General features: G+C 42.1%; 1 protein-coding gene across 2 annotated transcripts in view; it reads left to right on the top strand.

Moving 5' to 3' along the window:
* Positions 1–23602, top strand: part of GNAL (G protein subunit alpha L) — a 183573-nt gene that overhangs the window by 126014 nt on the left and 33957 nt on the right. For both annotated transcript variants that reach the window (XM_064379434.1, XM_064379435.1), the window contains exon 5: positions 5916–6013. In XM_064379434.1, coding sequence (XP_064235504.1) covers positions 5916–6013 — 98 coding nt within the window. The remainder of the gene's footprint in view (positions 1–5915; positions 6014–23602) is intronic.

Genomic DNA, 23602 nt, shown 5'->3' with positions numbered 1-23602 from the left:
GTGAAACTCCGTCTGAAAAAAAAAAAAAGAAAAAGAAAGATAAAGGAAAAAAAAATTGTGAGAAAGGGCTGTTTTAGTAAGGTTTGCTTATGCAGACTTATCTTGGTGACAGCTCTCTGTCTCTGTGATAAAGATCACTCTTCTCGTCGTAGTACAGGGTGGGGGATATTTATGCTCTTCTTTTAGGCAGAAAGGGGGAGAGCAGACAGCTCTTCTTATATCTGATATTTCTCAGTTGCCTTCAGCTCAAAATAATCAATATGCTAGTGTGACATAATTGGGGGTGGCATATTTTGATCCCTATCAGTATCCTAGCCTAGCTCTGAACAAATGTTTAATTATATCTAAAGAAGTTGCACTGGCTGGCTAAATATTTAATGACTTTACAGTATCCTTTTCTGTGTTTGTTTATGTATCTTTTAGTTGAAATAGTCGTATTATGGCTATTTTTAAAAAGTCTTTATGTTTTAGAAATAATGTTAAAATAACATGATATGGTGCCTTATAAATAAAATATTTGTTTTAAAATAATAAAAGCAGTGTAAAAGGGGATGAGCTATAGATGAAAAGAAATTGGCCATGTGTCGATAGATGTGGAACCTGAGTAATGGGTACCTAGAGGTTCATTCTCTCTACTTTCGTAAGTTTGAAAATTTTCCTTGTAAAACATTGAAGCAATCACAACAGCAGCCATGGAAATCACCATGAAGTGTTTAGAACCCTTTAGAAAGTAAACATGTGGGCCAGACACAGTGGCTCATGCCTGTAATCCCAGCACTTTGGGAGTCAGAGGCGGGTGGATCACCTGAGGTCTAGAGTTCGAGACCAGCCTGACCAACATGGCAAAACCCTGTCTCTACTAAAAATACAAAAATTAACTGGGCATGGTGGTGCATGCCTGTAATCCCAGCATCTCAGGAGGCTGAATGGGGAGAATCGCTTGAACCCAGGAGGCAGAAGTTGCAGTGAACCGAGATCGTGTCATTGCACTTCAGCCTGGACAAGAAGAGCAAGACTCCATCCTAAAAAAAAAAAAAAAAAAGTAAATATGTGGAGGAATCATGGGGACTTGGCTGTATGCTAATCCAACATGTTTACCCATGAGGAAGTTGAAGTGAAGAGAGATTGTTGTTGCTTTTGTGTTTCTTCAGTGTTATCTAAAACATCTACCTAAAAATCACTGTGCCTACAATCCCTATTTTACTCTTGATATCAACACATGCTCCAGAAATTCTGTGTCTTGATTCTTGGTTCAAGCATTTCTCTGTAATTCTGTCTCAGGCTTCAGCTCAAACCTAGAGTTTTGTCCCCTATGAAGCAGTTTCAGTCCTCACCATTGAATGTAACCCAACCACAGGACATTAGGGCTTATCCTATGAGCTAAATTTACACTTGGCATCTTTGCAATGTATTTTCGAATCGTGGAAGGACCGCAGAAGTTTCTGAGCTTTACAGACTTGTGGGAATCCTCACTAGTGTCTTGTGTTGCTTTAACAAGGTACCCTTGTACGAGATCCCCTGTACTTTATCCGGTGAAGAGTGGATGTTCTAAAATAGTGGATTTATTTATTTATTTTTTTGAGAAGGAGTTTCGCTCTTGTTGCCCAGGCTGGAGTGCAATGGCGCGATCTCGGCTCACCGCAATCTCCGTCTCCTGGATTCAAGCAATTCTCCTGCCTCACCCTCCCGAGTAGCTGGGAATACAGGCACGCGCCACCATGCCCAGCTAATTTTTGTATTTTTAGTAGAGACGGGGTTTCACCATGTTGACCAGGATGGTGTCGATCTCTTGACCTCGTGATCCACCCGCCTCGGCCTCCGAAAGTGCTGGAATTATAGGCGTGAGCCACCGCGCCCGGCAAAATAGTGGTTTTAAAGAAACCCAGTAGAAAATTAAAGAATAGAAGATGATTTAATATGTATAATAAAGGGTGGTAGTATGCATAGTGGTTAAAAACACATGCTGTAAAATAAGATGTCCTGCCATTAGCTGCTTTGCCGCCTTGGGTGGGTTACTTAACTTCTCTGAGCACAGTGGTAACAGCCACCTCTTCCAGCTTTGTAAGAACTAAATGTGATCATGTGTTAAAATACTGTGCACGGTACCCTAGACAAAATAAGAAATGCGTAAGAACTAAACAGGGATTATTATGTGAGTAAGACCCTTACTCACATAATGACATGCAGGAAATTAACACAAAATGAGAAAAGGTATTGCGAAGGACAGGAGAAAACAGCAGGAGCCGAAGCCTGAAGCAATGAGCTGAGGCCTGGGGGCGCTGAGAATCCCAGCCCCGCTGGGCGGGGCCTCCAAGCTGGGGAGCTGCGGGGAGTGCGCTGTTTGCAGAGACAAGTGGGCGGTGATGCTGCTGTTTCTGCAGGAGGGAGCGGGCAGGTCCCTGAGCAAGGACCCCAGTAAATGCTTCGGAGCTGGAATGCCCTCCCTTTCCAGAGCACCGTGGGCTGAAGCATAAAGGCCTCCCGCCTCCCTGCGGCGCACATCCATCCTCTGGCGAGGCCAGCCAGGCATCCAGCGTGGTCCGGTGGCCAGAATGCGCCCAGGCCATGGCCACCCCCTATAGGCCTCCGTTTCATGGGTGCTAAGTGAGTCGAAAAGCAAGGGCGTCTGATGAGAACCTCAGTTTCTCCTCTGCCTGCCAGGAGGCCATGTGCGTGCGGAGCGGCGGATGTGTGTGGCACTGCAGGCGCAGGGCGAGGGCGGCTCCGGGGAGGCCCGGGGGCTCAGTATGCCCGGCTTTCCACAGCCCAGCTTTGGGCTCTACTCAAGATGGGGTTTCTCAGGGGGGGCGTGTTGGGCGCGCCTATGGGATCACTTGAGCCTGGAGCTCGAGATCAGCCTGGGCAACATTGTGAGAACCACCATCTCCCCCGCTCCCCTGCCAAATCTCTAAACCAAAAAAAAAAGAAAAGAAAAAGAAAAATAGCTGGGTATTGTGGTACACACCTGCAATCCCCGCTACTCGGGAGCCTGAGGGCAGAGAATAGCTTGAGCCCAGGACTTGGAGACCAGCTTGGGCAACATGGGTAAAACCCCGTCTCCAGGAAAATACAAAAATTAGCGGGGCGTGGTGGCATGCGCCTATAGTCCCAGCTACTTGGGAGGCTGAGGCAGGAGGATTGCTTGAGCCCGGGAGGGCGAGGCTTCAGTGAACCGAGATTGCACCACTGCACTCCAGCCTGCCCGACGGGGCAGAGTGCGACTCCGTCTCAAAAACTAAAACTAAAAATAAAAAAAGATCAATTTCTCAAACCCCTCACTGACCTCTGGCCACATGCCTGTTAGCTCTGGGGTCAGCACCGTGTGGGCTTACTTCCATGGCTGGTTGGGTAGTAGAGTGACCATACGACTGTACCCCACGCAATTTGGAGCCCTTTCCGCTCTGCAGGTCCTGGAGCAACCTGAGACCTTTCATGGATTAATGGACTGGTGAGCACAGGCTGCACGCCTTCCCTGCTCTCATCTTGTCACAGCCTTTCCTACACCTTAGAAACCAGACAATGGGGTTCAATATTTTTCTTTTTTTGACCAGGTTTAGATTGATTACTCCAGTCTTGGTCGTTTTTTTAATTGCATTTGGAAACCTGCTCTAATGAATAATTCTTATGTGAACTTTTATAAAAGTCTGGTGTCTATGGTTCCTGTGTCTGAGTATATCCAGTTAAATTTGTTTTCATGTAGCATGAGTCTATAGTTTTTATATATCATATGTCTGTCTTGTGTAGAGAAATCAGGTGCCCAGAGCTGGCAACTGGAAGATCTGTCACCATGAGGCAGTGGAGTTACTCTCTTCACCGCCATCTTGATAACAGCATAATGCAGGATTGATCTTTACACGTGTGTGTGTGAAGTGTGTGTGAGTATGGGTTTGGATGACTCTTTGAAGGAAATTTTTTTAAGGAAACCTACAAACTCCTTTACTGGATTAATGGGAGCATCAGAGGAAGATTCTAGAAAGAAATGTAAACCTAGGGAAACAAGATGAAAACTGTGAGGTTTAGCCACCACCTTCTGGGGAAAAATGTCTCTTTTTTTTATCAACTGGGAACCATTTGGGTTTGTTGACATTGGTGACAGACAGATATAGATATAGACTATGCCATAACTTACCAGATTGTCCCTGATACTATGAAATCAGAATTAGATTTTCTAAGCACTAATAAGCCTGCACTCTGGGTGCTTCACTTCTACTCCCCTTCCAATGATTTATACCTAATTTTGAATTCATCATTTTGCATCTGTTTTTTCAAAGAGGGCCTTCCAAATTGCAAGCATTAAACCTCACAGTGCTTGGATCCACCGTTGTATGGAATTCTGAGTCCTTAAGAAAAAGTACCAATCCTTCTTTTTTTCCTCCAAAGAATCTGTGTTGATTCTTAGAAATGTGGCTACCAGGAGCAGTGGCTCATGCCTGTAATCCCTACACTTTGGGAGGCTGAGGTGGGTGGATCATGAGGTCAGGAGGTCAAGACCAGCCTGGACAAGATGGTGAAACCCTGTCTCTACTAAAAGTACAAAAATTAGCTGGGCGCAGTGGTGGGCACCTGTAATTCCAGCTACTCGGGAGGCTGAGGCAGGAGAATCACTTGAACCCGGGAGGCAGAGGTTGCAATGAACTGAGATCATACCACTGCACTCTAGCCTGGGCAACAGAAAAAAAAAAAAAGAAAGAAATGTGGCAATTGTGATAAGCATGAAGGAGGAGATGCCTGGGACAGGCCATGGAGCCTGAGAACCCTGACAATCAAAGGCAGGCAAATAACTGCCGTGGGAAGGTTGTGAATGTCCCTACGGAGTGTTTTCTGAACATTTACATAACCTCTTTTGTGTTTAGCTACTAATGTAGTCATTTGCTTCCAAAGCCCTTTTGGGTAATTTTGCCAATATGAATTCATAAGCCCTTCATTTACTTTTGAGGTGAAAAATGTTCTTTTCAGAGTGTCTTGCTTGCTATAATAATAGGTGAAGTTGAGCACAGTGATTTCGTGGCTCTGGAATGAATGAAAAATCACAATTCACACTTAACTCCTAGTTGTTTTTTTTTTTTTAATGAAAAAAGAAATAATTATCCCCAAAGTGTGTAATTTTTAAAGTTCCTTTTTTATGTACCTCATATGTCTGGGCCAAATTTAATCCAACTACTCAACCATGTCCATTCCTAATCATAACTCACATAGAAAATGTAAAAGAAGCTAAAACAGAACTTGCCATTATAATATTAATTTTTTTTATGGCTGAGATGATGGTTCAATGAGTTAAGTTACTGAATACTAAATAGCATTATGCTGATAATTATATTTATAGTTAATGTATTATATTAACCTTGACATAATTTGCACTTTGGGGGCTTTCTGGAATGATAAAACTATTTTGGGCCAGGCACAGTGACTCACGCCAGTAATGCCAGCACTTTGAGAGGCCGAGGCTGGTGCATCACTTGAGGTCAGGAGTTCGAGACCAGCCTGGCCAACACGGTGAAACCCCATCTCTACTAACAACAACAACAAAAAAAAAATACAAAAATCAGCCGGGCATGGTGACAGACACCTGTAATCCCAGCTACTCAGGAGGCTGAGGCAGGAGAATTGCTTAAACCCTGGAAGGCGGAAGTTGTGGTGAGCCGAGATTGTGCCACTGCACTCCAGCCTGGGCAACAGGGTGAGACTCCATCTCAAAAAAAAAAGAAAAAATGTACAATTTGACTCGAGTAATGATAACATGCATGAATACATTTTTAGTCATACTAAACATAGGGCTGGTGCATTTTACTATGTAGACTTCCACAAAGAAAATCTGAATGCTACTTGCACAAAAAAACATTTGCATTTTTTTCTTTTAACTTTTTAAAAGGTTATTACACATGTTTAAAAAAATTTGTAACTCTTTCAAACTTTAGGAATTCTTTGATCATGTGAAAAAACTTTGGGACGATGAAGGCGTGAAGGCATGCTTTGAGAGATCCAACGAATACCAGCTGATCGACTGTGCACAATAGTAAGTTGTGTCCTGTACAAGTAACAGGGCCCTTTGAAGAATATGATTGCATGCATGATTATGCTGTCTTCTCAGTACTTCTGAAGTTTCTCAAGTGCAAGAAATCAATCATTAACCTTTTGTGACAGAAATCAACTTTTAAAATGAGACATGTTTAGTAGATGGAAAATTGAAAATCCAGTAAGAATCAATTGTTTCTGAGAACCAGAAAGTTTCGTTCATTTTGTCCTGATTGTTGTCTTCTGTTCTCTTCATTTTTTGACTTTTATGTAGAGCTACGTGCATATTGGTAAGTTAAAGTGTACTTACATCGTTATTGTTATGTTTTGATTTTGGAGCAGGAACCTCAAATTAAATTTTAAAGTAATACAAACCTTGTGATCAAGGACAGGCTCTTACTTAAAGTAATGTGATCATTCTGTACACATTAGAAGTATACCAGAAGGCCAGACTCGATGACTCATACCTGTAATCCCAGCACTTTGGAAGGCCAAGGTGGGTGAATCACCTGAGGTCAGGAGTTTGAGACCAGCCTGGCCAATATGGTGAAACACTGTCTCTACTAAAAATACAAAAATTAGCCAGGTGTGGTGGCAGGCACCTGTAATCCCAGCTATTCGGGAGGCTGAGGCAGGAGAATTGCTTAAACCTGGGATGCAGAGGTTACAGTGAGTCAAGATTGTGCCACTGCACTCCAGCCTGGGCCATGGAGAGAGACTGTGTCTCAAGAAGAAGAAGAAGAAGTATACCAGAACCTTGAAAATAGATGGTAATGAATGTAATAAGTAAATATTTGATGAAAAATGTAATTTAAAAAGGAAAAAGGACACTTGTGCCAGGGCTGGCTCATTGTTTTTTCCTGAAACACTTACTTTCTATTGTGTTGTATTTTGCTTTGTCTGATATAGTCTATTATTATTAGAAAATAAGGGTCCCTAGAACAATATTAAATAATTAAGAAGTTCTAGATATGTTTGCTGTTTTGACAATTAAAAACTGTATTTGACTAGTTGTTTTGTGTAACTCTGTGGATAGCAAGAAATGAAAAATTTTACATTTTAATCTGTAAACTCTAAAAATGTGTACACATGGAAGAGATTCCATAGCATAAAATCTGGGAATTCACAGTATTTGGAACCAGTGAGTGGAGCTGCATTGTGGATGTTGATTTCCAGGAGCAAGTGGTTTTGTCAGCCCAAGCTCCTGCTCGATAGGTTCTGCATCCAGTCACCCTCCCCTGTGGGATGGGCCGGGAGCACCCAGTGAATCCCAGAGAGTGAGGTCCCAAGGGTCCCACGGCAAGGGCGGGAGGAGGAGGAGGAGAAGGCACTGAGCATGGATGGGGAAAGGTAGAGTGGCCATAAAGAAGTGAGAGAGGTCGATGGGGCCAGACACCCCCAGGGCTGAGGACCACAGAAAGGAACTTGGGATTTCTTTCAACTGCACTAGCAGCCATCAGCTCCAAGCTGAGGTTGTCGGGAGAGTAGAATGCAGAAGGCAGAGACCCTGTGGGGTGCCTTGGGTCAGGTCAGGGTGGCCATGCAGGTGAGTGCTGGAAGCTGAAGGGGCAGAACCAGCGGTGGACTTAATGAGGGAGGTGGAGGAAAGGGGTTCAGGAGGGAACAGGGTGAGTTCCTGTTCCCTTTTACTGCAGTGGGACAGTGCCATTTACTGCAATGGGGACATCTGGGAGACTTAGGGAAGAGATCCAGCTCTGATTTGGAGATGTTGAGTTTGAGATGCCAAACGGAGATCCACATAGAGACATGGAGCAGTCAGTCTGTTGTCCGATCCTGGAGCTTGGAAGAGAGGCAGATGGCCCCAGTGTGCCCGTCCTCAGCTACTAATGGTATGCAGAGCCTGGGAATCCAGAGCACACAAGGAGTACCTGCAGAGAGGAGAAGGCCCTGGGCCTGAGAAAGTTGTTTCAGACAAGGAAGAGCTTCACAGCACACCCAGCAGAGGGCACGGGTTATCCGGGCCAGACTCTGGAGAGGCTCGGAAGGAGAGCTGATGGTCCTAGCAACATCGTACTTAACCTCTTTCTTACCTTGTCCAAGGACAGGACATCCCACACTCGGTCCGCTGGCATGTGATGAGTGCACTTGGCAAGGCAAAGTATAGTAAAGCATCAAAAATGGAGCGCACGCGTGCTGCAAACACCCTCAAAAGACCATAGAAAGGGTTAGCCACCTCCATTGTATAAGCTAAAGAAAATATTTACTCACAAAAACTTTTAACTAATGAAAAAAGTATATAAAATGTCCTGGCTGGGCACTGTGACTCACACCTGTAATCTCAGAACTTTGGGAGGTCAAGGTGGGTGAATCACCTAGGTTAGGAGTTTGAGACCAGCCTGGCCAACAAGGTGAAACCCTGTCTCTACTAAAAATAGAAAAATTAGCCAGGCGTGGTGGTGGGCACCTATAATCCCAGCTAGATGCTGAGGCAGGAGAATTGCTTTAACCTGGGAGGCAGAGGTTTCAGTGAGCCAAGATGAACGCACCTTCATTCCAGCCTAAGCAACAGAGCAAGACCATCTCAAAAAAATAAAAAATGTTGATTTCCTGCCGTGCATGGCAAGCCCTTCAGAAAGACTTTCCTTAAATAATGTTTTGAAATTGGCCCTGCCCTTTAGTTTACATTTGTGAATACAGTTCTGTGGTTGCTCTCATGTGATTTGGTTGCTTTACTTCTGGATGTGGGAGTTGGAAAGGTTCTCAGTGGAAATCCGATATAGTCTGAACAGCCTTAAGAGGATTGCAGGTGCTGAAAAGGCCTATTATCTTTTCCTCTTACTCTCACTCACTCTTTCTGCAATATTTCAATCATTAAGCAGTCATTCAAGGCACAGCAGAAGCTGGCATGATGGTGCACACCTATGGTCCCAGCTACTCAGGAGGCTGAAGTGGGAGGATCCCTCGAGATCAGGAGTTTGAGGCTGCAATGAGCTATAATTTTGCCATTGCCACATACTGCAGCCTGGGCAACAGAGCAAGACCTTGTTTCAAAAATAAAAGACACAACAGAATTATGTTAATTAACAGTGCTTTAGAGGTGGGAAGAATATACCAGGAAAATGCTAGCAACTGGATTTCTAAAGCAGTTCATAATAATATTGAAATTCATACATCTCTATATTTGAAGTTATTGTGGAATATGCATTTTATCATCCTTTTTCAGTATTTCACTATTTATTGCACAAAGATAGGCCTTGGAGAATACCACAGTTCTGCTCAATGTCACATTAGAAATTTCTCTATTGTAAAAAAAAAATGGACAAGTTATTCCTGCATCACCATAGTGATAGAATTTAATAATTTGATTTAAAATAGAATATGCAAAAATAAATCATGTAAAAAGAAATGGTGTGAGCTTGACAATAGGCAGATAGAAATTCAGATTCTGGCCCCACCCCCGACCACTGTGTGAGACTTAGGCAAATTACTTTTATGAGAAAATTAACTTTTATGAGAATCTATTCTCATATGGTTTTGGGATTAAATAAGTAGATATCCCAAGTCCGCAAAGTAGTACCTGGCACTTAGTAAGCACTAGGTAAGTGTTATCGCTTGCTAGGATGTGACTGATGCAGAAACCGACACCCAGAGAGGGTGCCCACCTTCACGGGTTCCCAGAAACAGATGAGACCAAAGCCAAAATCTGCTGTTTCTTTTATATTTATTCTTTCAAATTACAGAAAGCTACAGATAAAAACTGCCTTGTGAGCGAGGCCCCAGGGCCTCAGGCCAAGACTCCCTTCCAGACTTATCAGGAATAAAACACCTTTAGCCAAAGCCTCCGTTCCAGCTTTCTGAACCCCGGGCCTGACAGAGTTACAGAAACCAGTTCGCCCTCGAGGCCTCGCTATCCTAGGCTAATCGTAACTTCTCCGACTGAGCTTGTTTCATCCATTTTAATACACATGGGAATCATGTTGGAGCAATAACATTTGCATCCTAATAACTATCTTGTTTTTCCTCTAGGGTTAGATTCTGGGATTGAGGGATGAGGGATTTCAAAAACAAGTAACATTTCAATAAATCTGTTAGACCAACATAGGGCTGCCAAATTTTCTTACTTTGCTAAAGAAGAGGTTAGAAAAAATATAAGCTGCTTCCATCTCCTGCCACCATCACTTCATAAAAGGACATTTCGAAACCAGGCCGGTAACTGGACATGACTCAGAGTGCAGTCTTCGGACCATGAGGCTCCTGTGTCTTGTTCAGCCCGCTAAGTTTTGAATTCCCCAGGGAATGTGCCTGATTCATATTTAAATGTCCAGCTCCAGTCAGCGGGCGCGGTAGCTCACACTTGTAATCTCAGCACTTTGGGAGGCCAAGGCGGGTGGATCACGAGGTCAGGAGTTCGAGACCAGCCTGGCCAACATGGTGAAACCCGGTCTCTACCAAAAATACAAAAATTAGCTATGCGTGGTGGTACACACCTGTAATTCCAGCTACTCAGGAGGCTAAGGCAGAGGTTGCAGTGAGCTGCAATCACTGCACTCCAGTCTGGGCAAAACGGCAAGACTCCATTTCAATATATAAATAAATAAATAAATAAATAAATAAATAAATAAATAAAAGTCAGTGCTATCTGAAATATGTGAATCGGTCAAACAAGAGCCGGTATTTGATGTAGTATTGACAGAAAAAGCCAACCCTTTTCTCCTTTACGGGTCCATGCTCACTCACCTTTCCCCATGCTAATTCCCACTATTCCTGCATGTTTTCCATTTTCTTTACATCAAACTTGCTCTTGGAAAAGCTCTGACTTAAATCTTGGTGTGACACTAAGTCACTGTGTTACCTTGCTCAACAGAATTGCGTCTTTTTTTGAGATGGCTCTTTTTGCCCAGGCTGGAGTGCAATGGTACGATCTTGGCTCACTGCAACCTTCACCTCCGTGGTTCAAGCAATTCTCCTGCCTCACCCTCAGAATTGCATCTTGAACCTTAGTGCTTATGAAGAAGGTAATAATTCTAAGACCTCTAATGTCATTTCTTCCATGGCAGGAGTCATGGGAGTCTTTTGGGCTTCTCAGTGATGCTGAAATTGTTAGGGCCTCAGGAGGCCAATCTGCCAGTTAAGAGAATCCAGTAGTTCCTCAAAAGGCTCAATGTGGAAGTCCCCAGCAGTTCCACTCCTAGGTGTAAACCCAAGATAATTCAAAACATACCTTCACACAAAAACTGGTAGATGGATGTTCATAGCAATATTTGTCATCCTAACTAAAAAGCAAGAACCATCCAAATGTTCATCAAATTAGGAATGTACAGACAAAATGTGAAACATCCACACAAGGGAATATTACTCAGAAATAAAAAGGAATAAAGTGCTGACACATGCTGTAACACGGATGAAACTTGAAAACATCACACTAAGTGAAAGAAGTAAGACTCAAAAAGACACATATTATATGATTACATGTATATGAAATGACCACAATTGGTAAATCTACAGAGACGGAAGTCAAGCAGTGGTTTCTAGGGACTAGGGAGAGCGGGTACTTAAGAGTGACTGCTAATGGTTGGAGGGTTTCTCTTCGGGATAATGAGTAAGTTCTGGAATTGGATAGTGGTGATGGTTGCACAATTTTGTGAATACACTGAAACCATGGAATTTCACATGTCAAAATGGTGTCTTATTCGAAATTACATGTTGTATGAATTATATCTCGATTTTTTTAAAGATGATGGGGGAGGGAATAATCCAGGGCAGGAAAGGCAATGGGAGCTCCGTGGTCAGGCCTGGCCACAGGCACAGTCTAGGAAAGGACTAATGTGAGGACAGAGATGCTGTCTCGTCCTTCAGGCCTCCTTGGTGAGTCAGGGGTCCTCTTCTGAAGCACAGGTTAAGATCTGAATATGTGTTTATGAGGCCTGCTTCTCCATACTTGACCCACCAAAAACAAATGCCCCCTACATACCCTCTCCAAGCCCGCAGTTGTGTGTGTGGATAGGGACCTCCAAAACTGTAAAGCACCATGGCATAAAAAAGTCTAAGGCTATGAAGGTCTGTGTTGTGCTGCTTGGCATGCAAGGGATGGAAACTTGCTAAGTGACTTCAAGGAAAGGGGGGTTTCTTCTGAGGATCTGGAAGCTGGTATTGAGTCTGAGGCCCTGTGGGGAAAAGCACTTCTGTTCTTGCCTTCGGGCGTTTCTACTTCGCCATCCCTGTTTACTCCACTATCCCTTGTCCACTCCATAATCTGCACCCAAATTCCAGAGGGAGCAGGAGACATGGGCTTTGCTAAGGCCAGGCCAACTCCCACCCAGCCTTGTCCCCTCACACGGGCCCACTGGCCAGTTGCTGGGGCTCACTTGGCCCAGTCGGTGGCCACTTGTGTGTCCCTGAGCAGGTGCTGTGATGAAGCAGGGCCAGCCAGGTGGCACTGACCAGCTGCAGGACTGATGTGATTGGAGGACTATGAGAATAATTATTACCACTAAGCTTTAAATATAGTGTTTTCTGTAAAAATGAGTGTCCTTGAAGCATTGAGCAAGCTGTGCAAATTACCAGAGATTATATTTTATACTGAATTTCCCAGTTCCTACTGTGAAAATTTAAAAACAACCTCTACTGAATTATCCCCCAAAATGCATTTCCTCTAAGTCCTAATACTAAGTGATTATGTAACCATGGAAACGGTTATTTTGGGAGAAAGAAAATCAGAGAGAATTGGATCTTTAGAATAGCTTTATAAAATCGGACTTTGCTTAATGGAACTTTAAACTCCACAGCTCATACAGTGTAGGTTCTTATGCTCAGTATGAGACATGATAAGCTCCTTTAGGGGTAAATCCATTTCAATAATTGGTTTTTGAATTCTCTAATGGGAGAGACTATTGCAGAAAAAAGAAAAGAGCAGCAACAAAAGTCAAGTGATTTTCCTGCTGCAGTCCCAGATCTGTTTTCTGTCAGCTTTCAGGAGCTTTCGTGACCCCATTGGCCCTTTGGCACTGATTTGATCCTATGGCTGTCAGGTCCTAGACTACTCAGCTTTCAGGACAATCTGGAAATTTTTAGCACAAATGAAGTTTCAACTTCAAAGTTAATTTTTTGCAAGTCAGTTTAAAATGAAAAGAACTGGCCGGGCGTGGTGGCTCACACCTGTAATCCCAGCACTTTGGGAGGCCAAGGTGGGTGAATCACCTGAGGTCAGGAATTTGAGACCAGCCTGGGCAACATTGTGAAACCCCGACTCTACTAAAATTACAAATATTAGCTGGGCATGGTGGTGTGCCCCTATAATCCCAGCTACTCAGGAGGCTGAGGCAGGAGAATTGCTTGAACCTGGAAGGGGGGCAGTGGGCTGAGACCACGCCATTGAACTCCAGCCTGGGTGACAAGAGTGAAACTCAATCTCAAACTAAATAAATAAATGAAAATTTTTAAGAATAAGATGAAATGGTTAGGAAGAATAAATATCATGAAAATGGCCATTCTGCCCAAAGTAACCTATGGAATCAGTGCTATCACCATCAAGCTACCATTGACTTTCTTCACAGAATTGGAAAAAAACACCCTAAATTTCATATGGAACCAAAAAGAGCCCACATAGCCAAGACAATTCTAAGCCAAAAAAAAAAAAAAAACAAAGCTGCAGGCATCACGCTACCTGACTTCAAACTATACCATAAGGCTACTGTAACCAAAACAGCATGGTACTGGTACCAAGACAGATATATAGAGACCAATGGAACAGAACAGAAGCCTCAGAAGTAACACCACACATCTACAACCAACTGATCTTTGACAAACCTGACAAAAACAAGCAATAGGGAAAGGATTCCATATTTAATAAATGGTGTTGGGAAAACTGAAAACAAACTGGAACCCTTCCTTATACCTTATACAAAAATTAACTCAAGATGGATTAAAGATTTAAACATATGACCTAAAACCATAAAAACCCTAGAAAAAAACCTAGGCAATGGTAATTCAGGACATAAGTATCGGCAAAGACTTCATGACTAAAACACTAAAAGCATCGGCAACAAAAGCCAAGATTGACAAATGGGATCTAATTAAACTAAAAAGCTTCTGCAGAGCAAAAGAAACTATCATCAGAGTGAACAGGCAACCTACAGAATGGGAGAAAATTTTTGCATTCTACTCATCTGACAAAGGGCTAATATCCAGAATCTACAAATAACTGAAACAAATATACAAGAAAAATCTACAGAGCTTAAACAAATTTAGAGGAAAACAAACAACCCCATCAAAAAGTGGGCGAAGGAACAGACACTTCTCAAAGGGAGATATTTATGCAGCCAACAAACATATGAAAAAAAGTTCGTCCTCACTGGTCATTAGAGAAATGCAAATTAAAACCACATTGAGATGCCATCTCACTCCAGTTAGGATGTTGATCACTAAAAAGTTAGGAGACAACAGATGCTGGACAACAGATGTGCAGAAATAGGAATGCTTTTGCACTGTTGGTGGGAGCATAATTAGTTCAACCATTGTGGAAGACAGTGTGGTGATTCCTCAAGAATCTAGAACTATAAATACCATTTGACCCAGCAATCCCATTACTGGGTATATACCCTAAGAATTATAAATCATTCTATTATAAAGACACATGCACACATATGTTTACTGCAGCACTGTTCACAATAGCAAAGACTTGGAATCAACCCAAATGCCCATCAATGATAGACTGGATAAAGAAAATGTGGCACATATACACCATGGAATACTACACAGCCATAAAAGAGGATGAGTTCATGTCCTTTGCAAAGACATGGTTGAAGCTGGAAACCATCATTCTCAGCAAACTAACACAGGAACAGAAAACCAAACAGTGCATGTTCTCACTCATAAGTGTGAGTTGAACAATGAGAACACATGGACACAGGGACAAGAACATCACACACCAGGGACTCTCAGGGGGTGAGGGTCTAGGGGAGGGATAGCATTAGGAGAAATACCTAATATAGATGACGAGGTGATGGATTCAGCCAACCACCATGGCACATGTATACCTATGTAACAAACCTGCATGTTCTGCATGTACCCCAGAACTGAAAGTATAATAAAAAAGATTAAAAGTAAGATGAAAGGCACTATAATTTTAAAATATGCATATTACTATGTGTTGTTGAATTTATTAAATATATAGCAGCCACCTGGATGCATATACATGTTCTTTTTACCTCTCAGTTTGATCTCTACCACTAGCCAAATTTATTTTCAGGTTTTTTTTCTTTTTTTTTTTCTTTTTTTTTGAGACAGTCTTACTCTGTTGCCCAGGCTGGAGTGCAATGGCGTGATCTCTGCTTACCGCAACCTCCACCTCCTGGGTTCAAGCGATTCTCCCTCCTCAGCCTCCCTAGTAGCAGGGGCCCACCCCGATGCCTGGCTAATTTTTGTATTTTTAGTAGAGATGAAGTTTCACCATATTGGCCCGGCTAGTCTTGAACTACTGACCTCAAGTGATCTGCCTACCTTGGCCTCTCAAAGTGCTAGGAGTACAAGCATGACCCACTGTGCCTGGCCTCTCAGATTTGTTTTCTAGATGTGCAAAATTGGAAATGTTCCTGTTTATAGGCACTACAATAACATTTGCTTTAGCTATGAAAAATAAACGTAGCAGCAGGGACTAGGTAGGTAGACCAGATGTCTCTGTGTATGGCCATCAGCCCCTGTTAACTGTATTTTCGGTAAAAATGAGTGCCCTTGAAGCATTTTCCTCTGGAAACCTTGCCCTGAGGCATCAAGAAGAAAATTTTTAGTGGGATTACCACAAATGATTTTGTGTGTAAAAACTGATTTTAAAATATCTCAGAAAATCTCCTTTCTTGAGTGGAGACCTGCAGTGGCTTCCCATTCCTTATCTAACATAATTCTCAGACTTCCTATGCCGAAAGGATGCCTGGAACAGGATGCGGTTCAGGGCCTGCCCTCTGCCCAGCATGTACATCACAGACTATGATGACATTGGCCATTCACTGTACATACTCCTAGATTCATAGTGTGGAAATCAGGACCTTCAAATTAAACAAAAATCATGTTTTTGAGGCCTTAGAGCTGGATTTTTCAGTATTTCTTAGAAATGGAACGCTTTGTCACACAGAACTGTGTGGAATGCCAGTAACAGAGGGAAAGACCCTGGCTTAGCAGGCAGTGAGGAGCTGGAGCCCCGCCTTCACCTCTGGCCTGCTGCTCTGTGGCTCCTATGTTGCCTCCAAATGTGAGCCTTCACAGGATGCAGTTTAAAAACTAGTGCCAGTTTTCAAAATGTGTAGCAGCAGAACCAAATGCAATTTATAGCCAATGCCAAAGCAAAGTGGTATTTTATTAAAATGAATACATGAAACCAAAGTGAATTTTAATAAAATAAATTTTAGTTTTACAGTGAGCCAAGATCATGCCACTGTAAAAACAAAGTGAGACCCTATCTCAAAAACCAAAGAAAGAAATTTTCTTCCACGTTGAATTCCTAACAGTCTCTAACAGCTCTTCACATTCCATAACATAAAGGTGATATCCAATGAACATTATATTTACAGCATTGTCCCCTGTGAGGACATGACAGTTATTCTGTGAAGAGAGCTTGGGCCCTGCAGGTGAGCCCTAGCTCAAGTGGCCTTGGGTGAAGCAGGATGTGCATCCTCTAGGCCTCGTAGGGACTTGCTTCTGCCATCAGACTACTCAACAGGTGCTGCACTGGCTACAAAAATGACCAGAACATCCTTTCAAACAACACATTTGAAAGAAGGTGAAAATATGTACATAATTTTATTTTTTTTGAGATGAAGTCTTGATCTGTCGCCCAGGCTGGAGTGCAGTGGTGCAATCTCAACTCACTGCGGCTTCCACCTCTTGGGTTTAAGCGATTCTCCTGACTCAGCCTCCTGAGCAGCTTGGACTACAGGCACCAACCACCACGCCAGGCTAACTTTTGTATTTTTAGTAGAGATGGGGTTTCACCATGTTGGCCAGGCTGGTCACATAATATTTTATAGGAGTTTGAGTTACACAGATAGATGTATTTTTCAAAACTCAGCAGATGTACACTTAAAATTTGTGTTTCATTGGACATACATTTTACACTGAAAGAAAAAAATATGAACAAATATTGATTCTTAGATAACAATCTGTGAGCTGCAGTATTTCGGAGGAAGTGTACTGCTGTCTTCCCTTTTTTGAAATATGTCAAAAATAAGATGGGTTGAAGCATGGATAAATGGATAGATCTGTGATTTTTTTTAAGTACAATAAAAGAAAGCTGGGCACAGTGGCATGTGCCTGTAATTCCAGCTACTCAGGAGGCTGAGGCAGGAGGATCACTTGGGCCTCAGAGTTGGAGGCCAGCTTGGGCAATGTAGCAAGAACCTGTCTCTAAAAAGAAAAAATAAAATGGAAATGGACTAAAAATACAGTAAAATGAAAATGTCAGAATCTAAGTAGTAGGTATTCAAGTATTCACTGCAAATTATTTCTAATTTATTTTATGTTTGGAATTTTCACAATAAAATATAGGGAGAATAAAGAAAAATATATATATATATATGTATAGCTGTGATTAGGAGCTTACAGAAAAATAAATTACATAGAAGCACAGATTAATAAATCAACAGTGCCCTACAAATTACAGTGTGAAATGTAAGACACTTGTGTGTGTGAGCTTTTATCACAATACTTTTGTTTGCTGAATTCTTTGAAACACCTCCAAGGAATCCAAGGAACTCAGGGAAAACCACTAAGTCCTGTGTTACTATTAACAAAGTACAGTTTCAGAATTCTTCAAGAGGCATGTCCCTCTGGGCAAGGTGCCTCACACTTTGGGAGGCCAAGGCAGGAGTACTGCTTGAGCCCAAGAGTTTGAGACCAGGCTGGGCAACATGTTGAGACCTTGATAAATTATTTCTTTTTTTTTTTTTTTTTTTTAATTGCATTTTAGGTTTTGGGGTACATGTGAAAAACAAATTATTTCTTTTTAATTAGCTGGGCATAGTGCCACACACCTGTAATCCCAGCTACTTCAGAGGCTGAGATGGGAGGATTACTTTAGCCTGGAGTCGAGGCTGCAGTGAGCAGTGATCATGCCACTGCATTCCAGCTTAAGTGACAGAGTGAGGCCCTGTCTTAAAAAATAATAATAATAAAGAGGTGTGTGCTCTGCATTGCTTAGTACCCAAGTGTAGCTGCAAGATAGCTCATATTAGGCGAGATGCAGTGGCTCACACCTGTAATCCCAGCACTTTGGGAGGCCGAGGTAGTCAGATCTGAGGTCGGGAGTTCGAGACAAGCCTGACCAACACAGTGAAACCCTGTCTTTACTAAAAATATAAAATTAGCCAGGTGTGATGGCACATGCCTGTTATCCCAGCTACTCAGGAGGCTGAGGCAGGAGAATTGCTTGAACCTGGGAGGTGGAGTTTGTGGTGAGCCAAGATCGCACCATTGCACTCCAGCCTGGGCAACAAGAGTGAAATTCCACCTCACAAAAAAGATAGCTCATATTTATTGAAACTTGACATGTGGAGGCACATTTTATGCACATTAGATGAGCTAACATAGTAATCTTCACACTAACCAATGAGTTCATTATCTTCATTTTGCAGATGAGGAAATAAAGGCACATAAGATTACACAAGACTATACAATACCAACTATTACTTGATTGTTCTGGGATTTCAAATTTTAAACCTAAAGATTATGAGAGACTACTTTAGATTAAAAGTTTACCAAGCATTCTGTGAGCAACAGATGCATGCTAGACACTGCCAGCCACTGAATGATAGCCACTGAATGCCAGCCACTGAATGCGGCATGGACCTATGCATTTGAAGAAGGAGATTGCCACAGGGACATCCTTTTTCTCCAATTCTGAAGGGACTTTGATCAACTTCCCATTTCCATCCACTTCATATCTTAAATGAAGTTTTCAAATGAGCCAGGATAGCTTTTTTTAGATGGAGTCTCGCTCTGTCACCCAGGCTGGAGTGCACTGGCACAATCTTGGCTCACTGCAACCTCTGCCTCCCAGGTTCAAGCTATTCTCCTGCCTCAGCCTCCAAGTAACTGGGATTACAGACAGGCACATGCCACCACACCTAGCTAATTTTTGTATTTTTAGTAGTGCCAGGGTTTTACCATGTTGGCCAGGCTGATCTCAAACTCCTGGCCTCAAGTAATCTGCCCACCTCGGCCTCCCAAAGTGCTGGGATTACAGGTGTGAGCCACCACACCTGGCCCAAGACAGCTTTTTATTTACATATAGAGGTCCTTATGGTTCAAGAAAGTGAAAAGACAGCTCAAAGAAGGGGGAAAATGTTTATAAATCATGTATCTGATAAAGGACTTGTATCTAGAAGAAAGAACTCTTACAATTCAATAGTAACATAAATAAACCAACTTTTAAATCAGCAAAGGATCTAAGCAGACATCTCCCAAGTAAGCGAGATGAATGGCTAATCAGCCATGAAAAGATGCTCAACGTCTTTAGCCATTAGGAAAATGCAAAGCAAAACCACAATGACATTCCACTTCATAACCCTAGGATGGCTGTGCCCAAAAAGTCAGGGAAAACAAGTATTGCTGAGGATGTGGAGCAATTAGGATCCTCATATACTGCTGGTGGGAATGTAAAATAGTGCAGCCACTTTGGAAAACAAACTGGTAGTTCTAAAAAACGTTAAATACAGTTACCATATGGCCCAGCAGTTCCACTCCTAAGTGTATGTCCAAGAGAACGGAAAGTATACATCCTGGCTCACACCTGTAATTCAAGCACTTTGTAGGCTGAGGTGGGTGAATCACTTGAGCTCAGGAGTTTGAGACCAGCCTTGGCAACATGGTGAAACCCCTTCTCTACGAAAAATTATCCAGGCATGGTGATGCGCACTGGTAGTCCCAGCTACCTAGGGGGTCGAGCTGGGAGGATAGCTTGAGCCTAGGAGGTCGAGGCTTCAGTGAGACAAGATTGCATCACTGCACTCCAGCCTGGGTGACACAATGAGACTCTGTCTCAAAAAAAAAAAACAAAACACTGTGAACAACCCAAATGCTGGTCAACCGATGAATGGATAAACAAAATGTGACCCATCCACACAACAGAATGTTATTTAGTTACAAAAAGGAATGAAGCCCTTGCACGCTACAACATGGATGATCCTTGAAAACATTATGCTCAGTAATACCACACAAAAGACCACATACGGTATCATTTCATTTATATGAAATATCCAGAATACGTATATCTATAGAGACAGAGTAGGTTAATGTTGCGTGGAGCCGAGGGGACTTGGGGGATGAGGAATTGCTTTAATAGGTACAGAGTTTCCTTTTGGAGTGATGAAAATTTCTAAAAGCGATTAGAGATGATTGCACAACTTTGAATATACAACAAAAAACTCATTGAATTGTGCGCTTTAAGTCAAGACTCCCTGTTGCAACTGTCTTATGAGAGCTTTACTTGGACGCTTCAGTAAAATTAATTTGCTGATCATTCGAGTCTGCCTAATTTCAGGGTCTTCCTATTTTTAATAACAGGGGGGTAAGACACATTATGTTTTATCCATGTGCCACGCATGGTGACAGTGGGGATGCTGCTGAGAGGATGCAGTATGAGATCCATAGCATTTCAGATTGTGCATGTACTTACTTTGTCTTTTTTAAAATCAATTTAAAAGAGAAAGATGGAAGAAATGAAACAGAAAAACAAAAAATACTGCAAAACACAGTTCCCACACTGAAAATATGTCTTTAAAATCTCTTTAAAAAAAAAAAAAACTATCTTTGTGGAAATTGGCAGGTAATTTCTAAGTTGTTTCCATAGGATTTGGAGTTGTTCTTCTCCATGCAGTGCCTGACACAGTCTCATAAAAATATGATATATTATAGCATGTATCACTACTTCGTTCTTTTCAATAGTTGAACGACATGAATGAACAATTAAATCTAACCAGATTTTGTAAACTCTTGATTATGATGGGCTAGTGAGCTTCCGTGCACCACTGACATGAAATTATTGTTTACCACTGTGCCTAGAACAATGGCTGGCACATAATAAGTGTTCAATAAACTTGTTAGATGAATAGATTTTTGTGTTATCACTGTTCTTTTTCTGTTTTCTTTACCATTCATAGCCCACTGTTCTTATGTATACAAAATTAATTTTGGGCTGGGTACAGTGGCTCACACCTGTAATCCCAGCACTTTGGGAAGCCAACGCGGGAGAATCGCTTGAGCCCAGGAGTTTGAGAGCAGCCTGGGCAACTTGGCAAGACCTCATCTCTACTAAAAGTTAAAAAAAAAAAATTAGCCAGGCCATGGTGGTGTGCACCTGTGGTCTCAGTTAGTTGGGATGGTGAGGTGGGAGGATTGCTTGAGTCTACAGCTACTTGGGAAGGTGAGGTGGGAGGATTGCCCGAGTCTAGGAGTTCAAGGCTGCAGCGAACCATGATCAAGTCACTGCACTTCAGCCTTGGTGGCAGAGCAAGACCTTGCCTCACAAAAAGCTTTTATGTTTCTTTAAAGCTCAGATAGATATAAGCATAATATCTCTTCATAGCAGCATTATTCACAATTGGGCAAAAAGTGGAAACAACCCAAGTGTCATCAGCTGACAAATGGATAAGCAAAATGTGGTGTATTCATACAATGGAATATTTTTCAGCCACAAAAAGGAATGAGGGGCTGCCCTGCGCTACAGCACAGCCTCCGTTCGAGCAGAAGTGGCCTAGCTCAGAGAAAAGTGAAAGCTGTAATCGTGCATTGTGTAAGCCCTTCCTTCATCCTGGTGAACAATGAGAATGTGTTCACAATATCAAGGAATGTAATTAAAGCTTTTCAAATAGAACTCAAGGCGTAAGGAAGCTGCTCTTTGATAATTTCATATCAAAGAAAGCATTCAAAAAAGGAAGAAAGTAAAACCTTCCTTAGGATAGTGCATGCATTAGTTGTTAGAATATCTTTATTTCACCAAAATCCCTTGATCACATAATAACTAAGATCCATAATATCAACAAAAGCTACCTTTGAACTATTTATTGAATAATAAATAATTATTCTATTATTATATTAACTGACTTAAGGAACTCTCCACACAAATAGAATTTCCATTTACTTACAATTTTATTCATGTGACAACAGTTAAGTGCATGAGATGCCCTTGTTTCTCATTCTATTTGATATTTGTGAAAATGTAGTGTTCTTCATTATTTCTGTGAAGAAAGAATGAAAGATTCCTTATCCAGCTACTGAGGCAGGCAGTCATTGCTAAGAAAGAAACTGCTTTGCCATGACTTTCTGCCAAGATACATGCAGTGACTAAATATATCTTCTAAGATAGACAAGACTTAACAGATCATTTTGCCAAAAAAGGAAATTTTTTATTAACCTCAGTTGAACATGTTTAATGACATCCCGGATCTCTTTTAAAATAGGAGACTCAGCGGAGGTGAACACAGATTCAAAGGTCAGTTTCTCATTCCGCTTCTTCCTTTGAAACATGGTGTGACCTGAGCAAATCCATGCAGTTAGTGTCTGGGGCACCCCCTCTGAGAAAGCTCTTTATCTAGGAGTCCTCAGACTTCCCTTCCCTACCCTTTGTTGACCACATGCTCCTCATAGTTAGCGTTCTTCCCTAGCGTGATAGACCTGGCGGACCTATTCAAGAGTGCTGCTGTGACAGATTCAGATTCAGTCATGTACACAGTCATAGGCAGCTGCAGAGAAGAGGAAGCTCCTGGAGGCCTCCAGTGAGCAAGAGCTGTGTTGAATGCACTTCGTCCTTCTTTCTTTGATTTAATTCACGTAAATGACATTGAGGAATTTGTTTGTTTGTTTGTTTTTTTCTAAGACACAGACTCAGTCTGTCACCCAGGCTGGAGCTTAGTGCTACAATCACAGCTCACTGCTGCCTGGACCTCCTGGGCTCAAGCAACCTCCCACCTCAGCCACCCAAGTAGCTAGGATCACAGATGTGCACCACCATGCCCAGCTAATTTTTTGTATTTTTAGTAGAGACGGGGTTTTGCCATGTTGCCAGACTTGTCTTGAACTCCTGGGCTCAAACTGTCTGCCCGCTTCAGCCTCCCAAAGTGTTGGGATTACAGGTATGAGCCACCGCTCTAGCCTGAAACTCAGTAAATGTTTGTGAAATATAGGTATGAACTGGAAGATTCTAGCCCAACTCCATGAAATAACGGAAGAAAACATATGTTATATTTTAGTTCACATCACCAGGAGGAATAATAAAACATGCATTTAAACTGCAGATGGAGCAATGCAGAATTCTGTTTACATGCTGCTTTTCTATTTCCTTCTAACTCTTTTATTTTTAAATCTTGACATCATTTTAACATATGTGTGTGTGTGTATGTGTGTATTTTTTTTTTTTTTTTTTTTAAGAGACAGAATCTCACTCTGTTAGCCAGGCTGGAGTACAGTGGCATGATTATAGCTCACTGTAGTCTCGAACTCCTGGACACAGAGATCCTCCCACCTCAGCATCCCAAGTAGCTGGGACTAGAAGCACATGCTATCACACCCAGCTAATTTTTCTTTTTTATTTTTTGTAAAGACGGGGTCTTGCCATCTTGCCCAGGCTGTTGTTAACATATATTGA

This window comes from Aotus nancymaae, unplaced genomic scaffold (assembly GCF_030222135.1).
Source record: "Aotus nancymaae isolate 86718 unplaced genomic scaffold, 86718_ANA_hifiasm-v0.15.2.pri h1tg000020l, whole genome shotgun sequence".
NCBI lineage: Eukaryota > Metazoa > Chordata > Mammalia > Primates > Aotidae > Aotus > Aotus nancymaae.
Note: the sequence above shows the minus strand (reverse complement) of the source record. Positions and strands in the feature narration are given on the sequence as shown.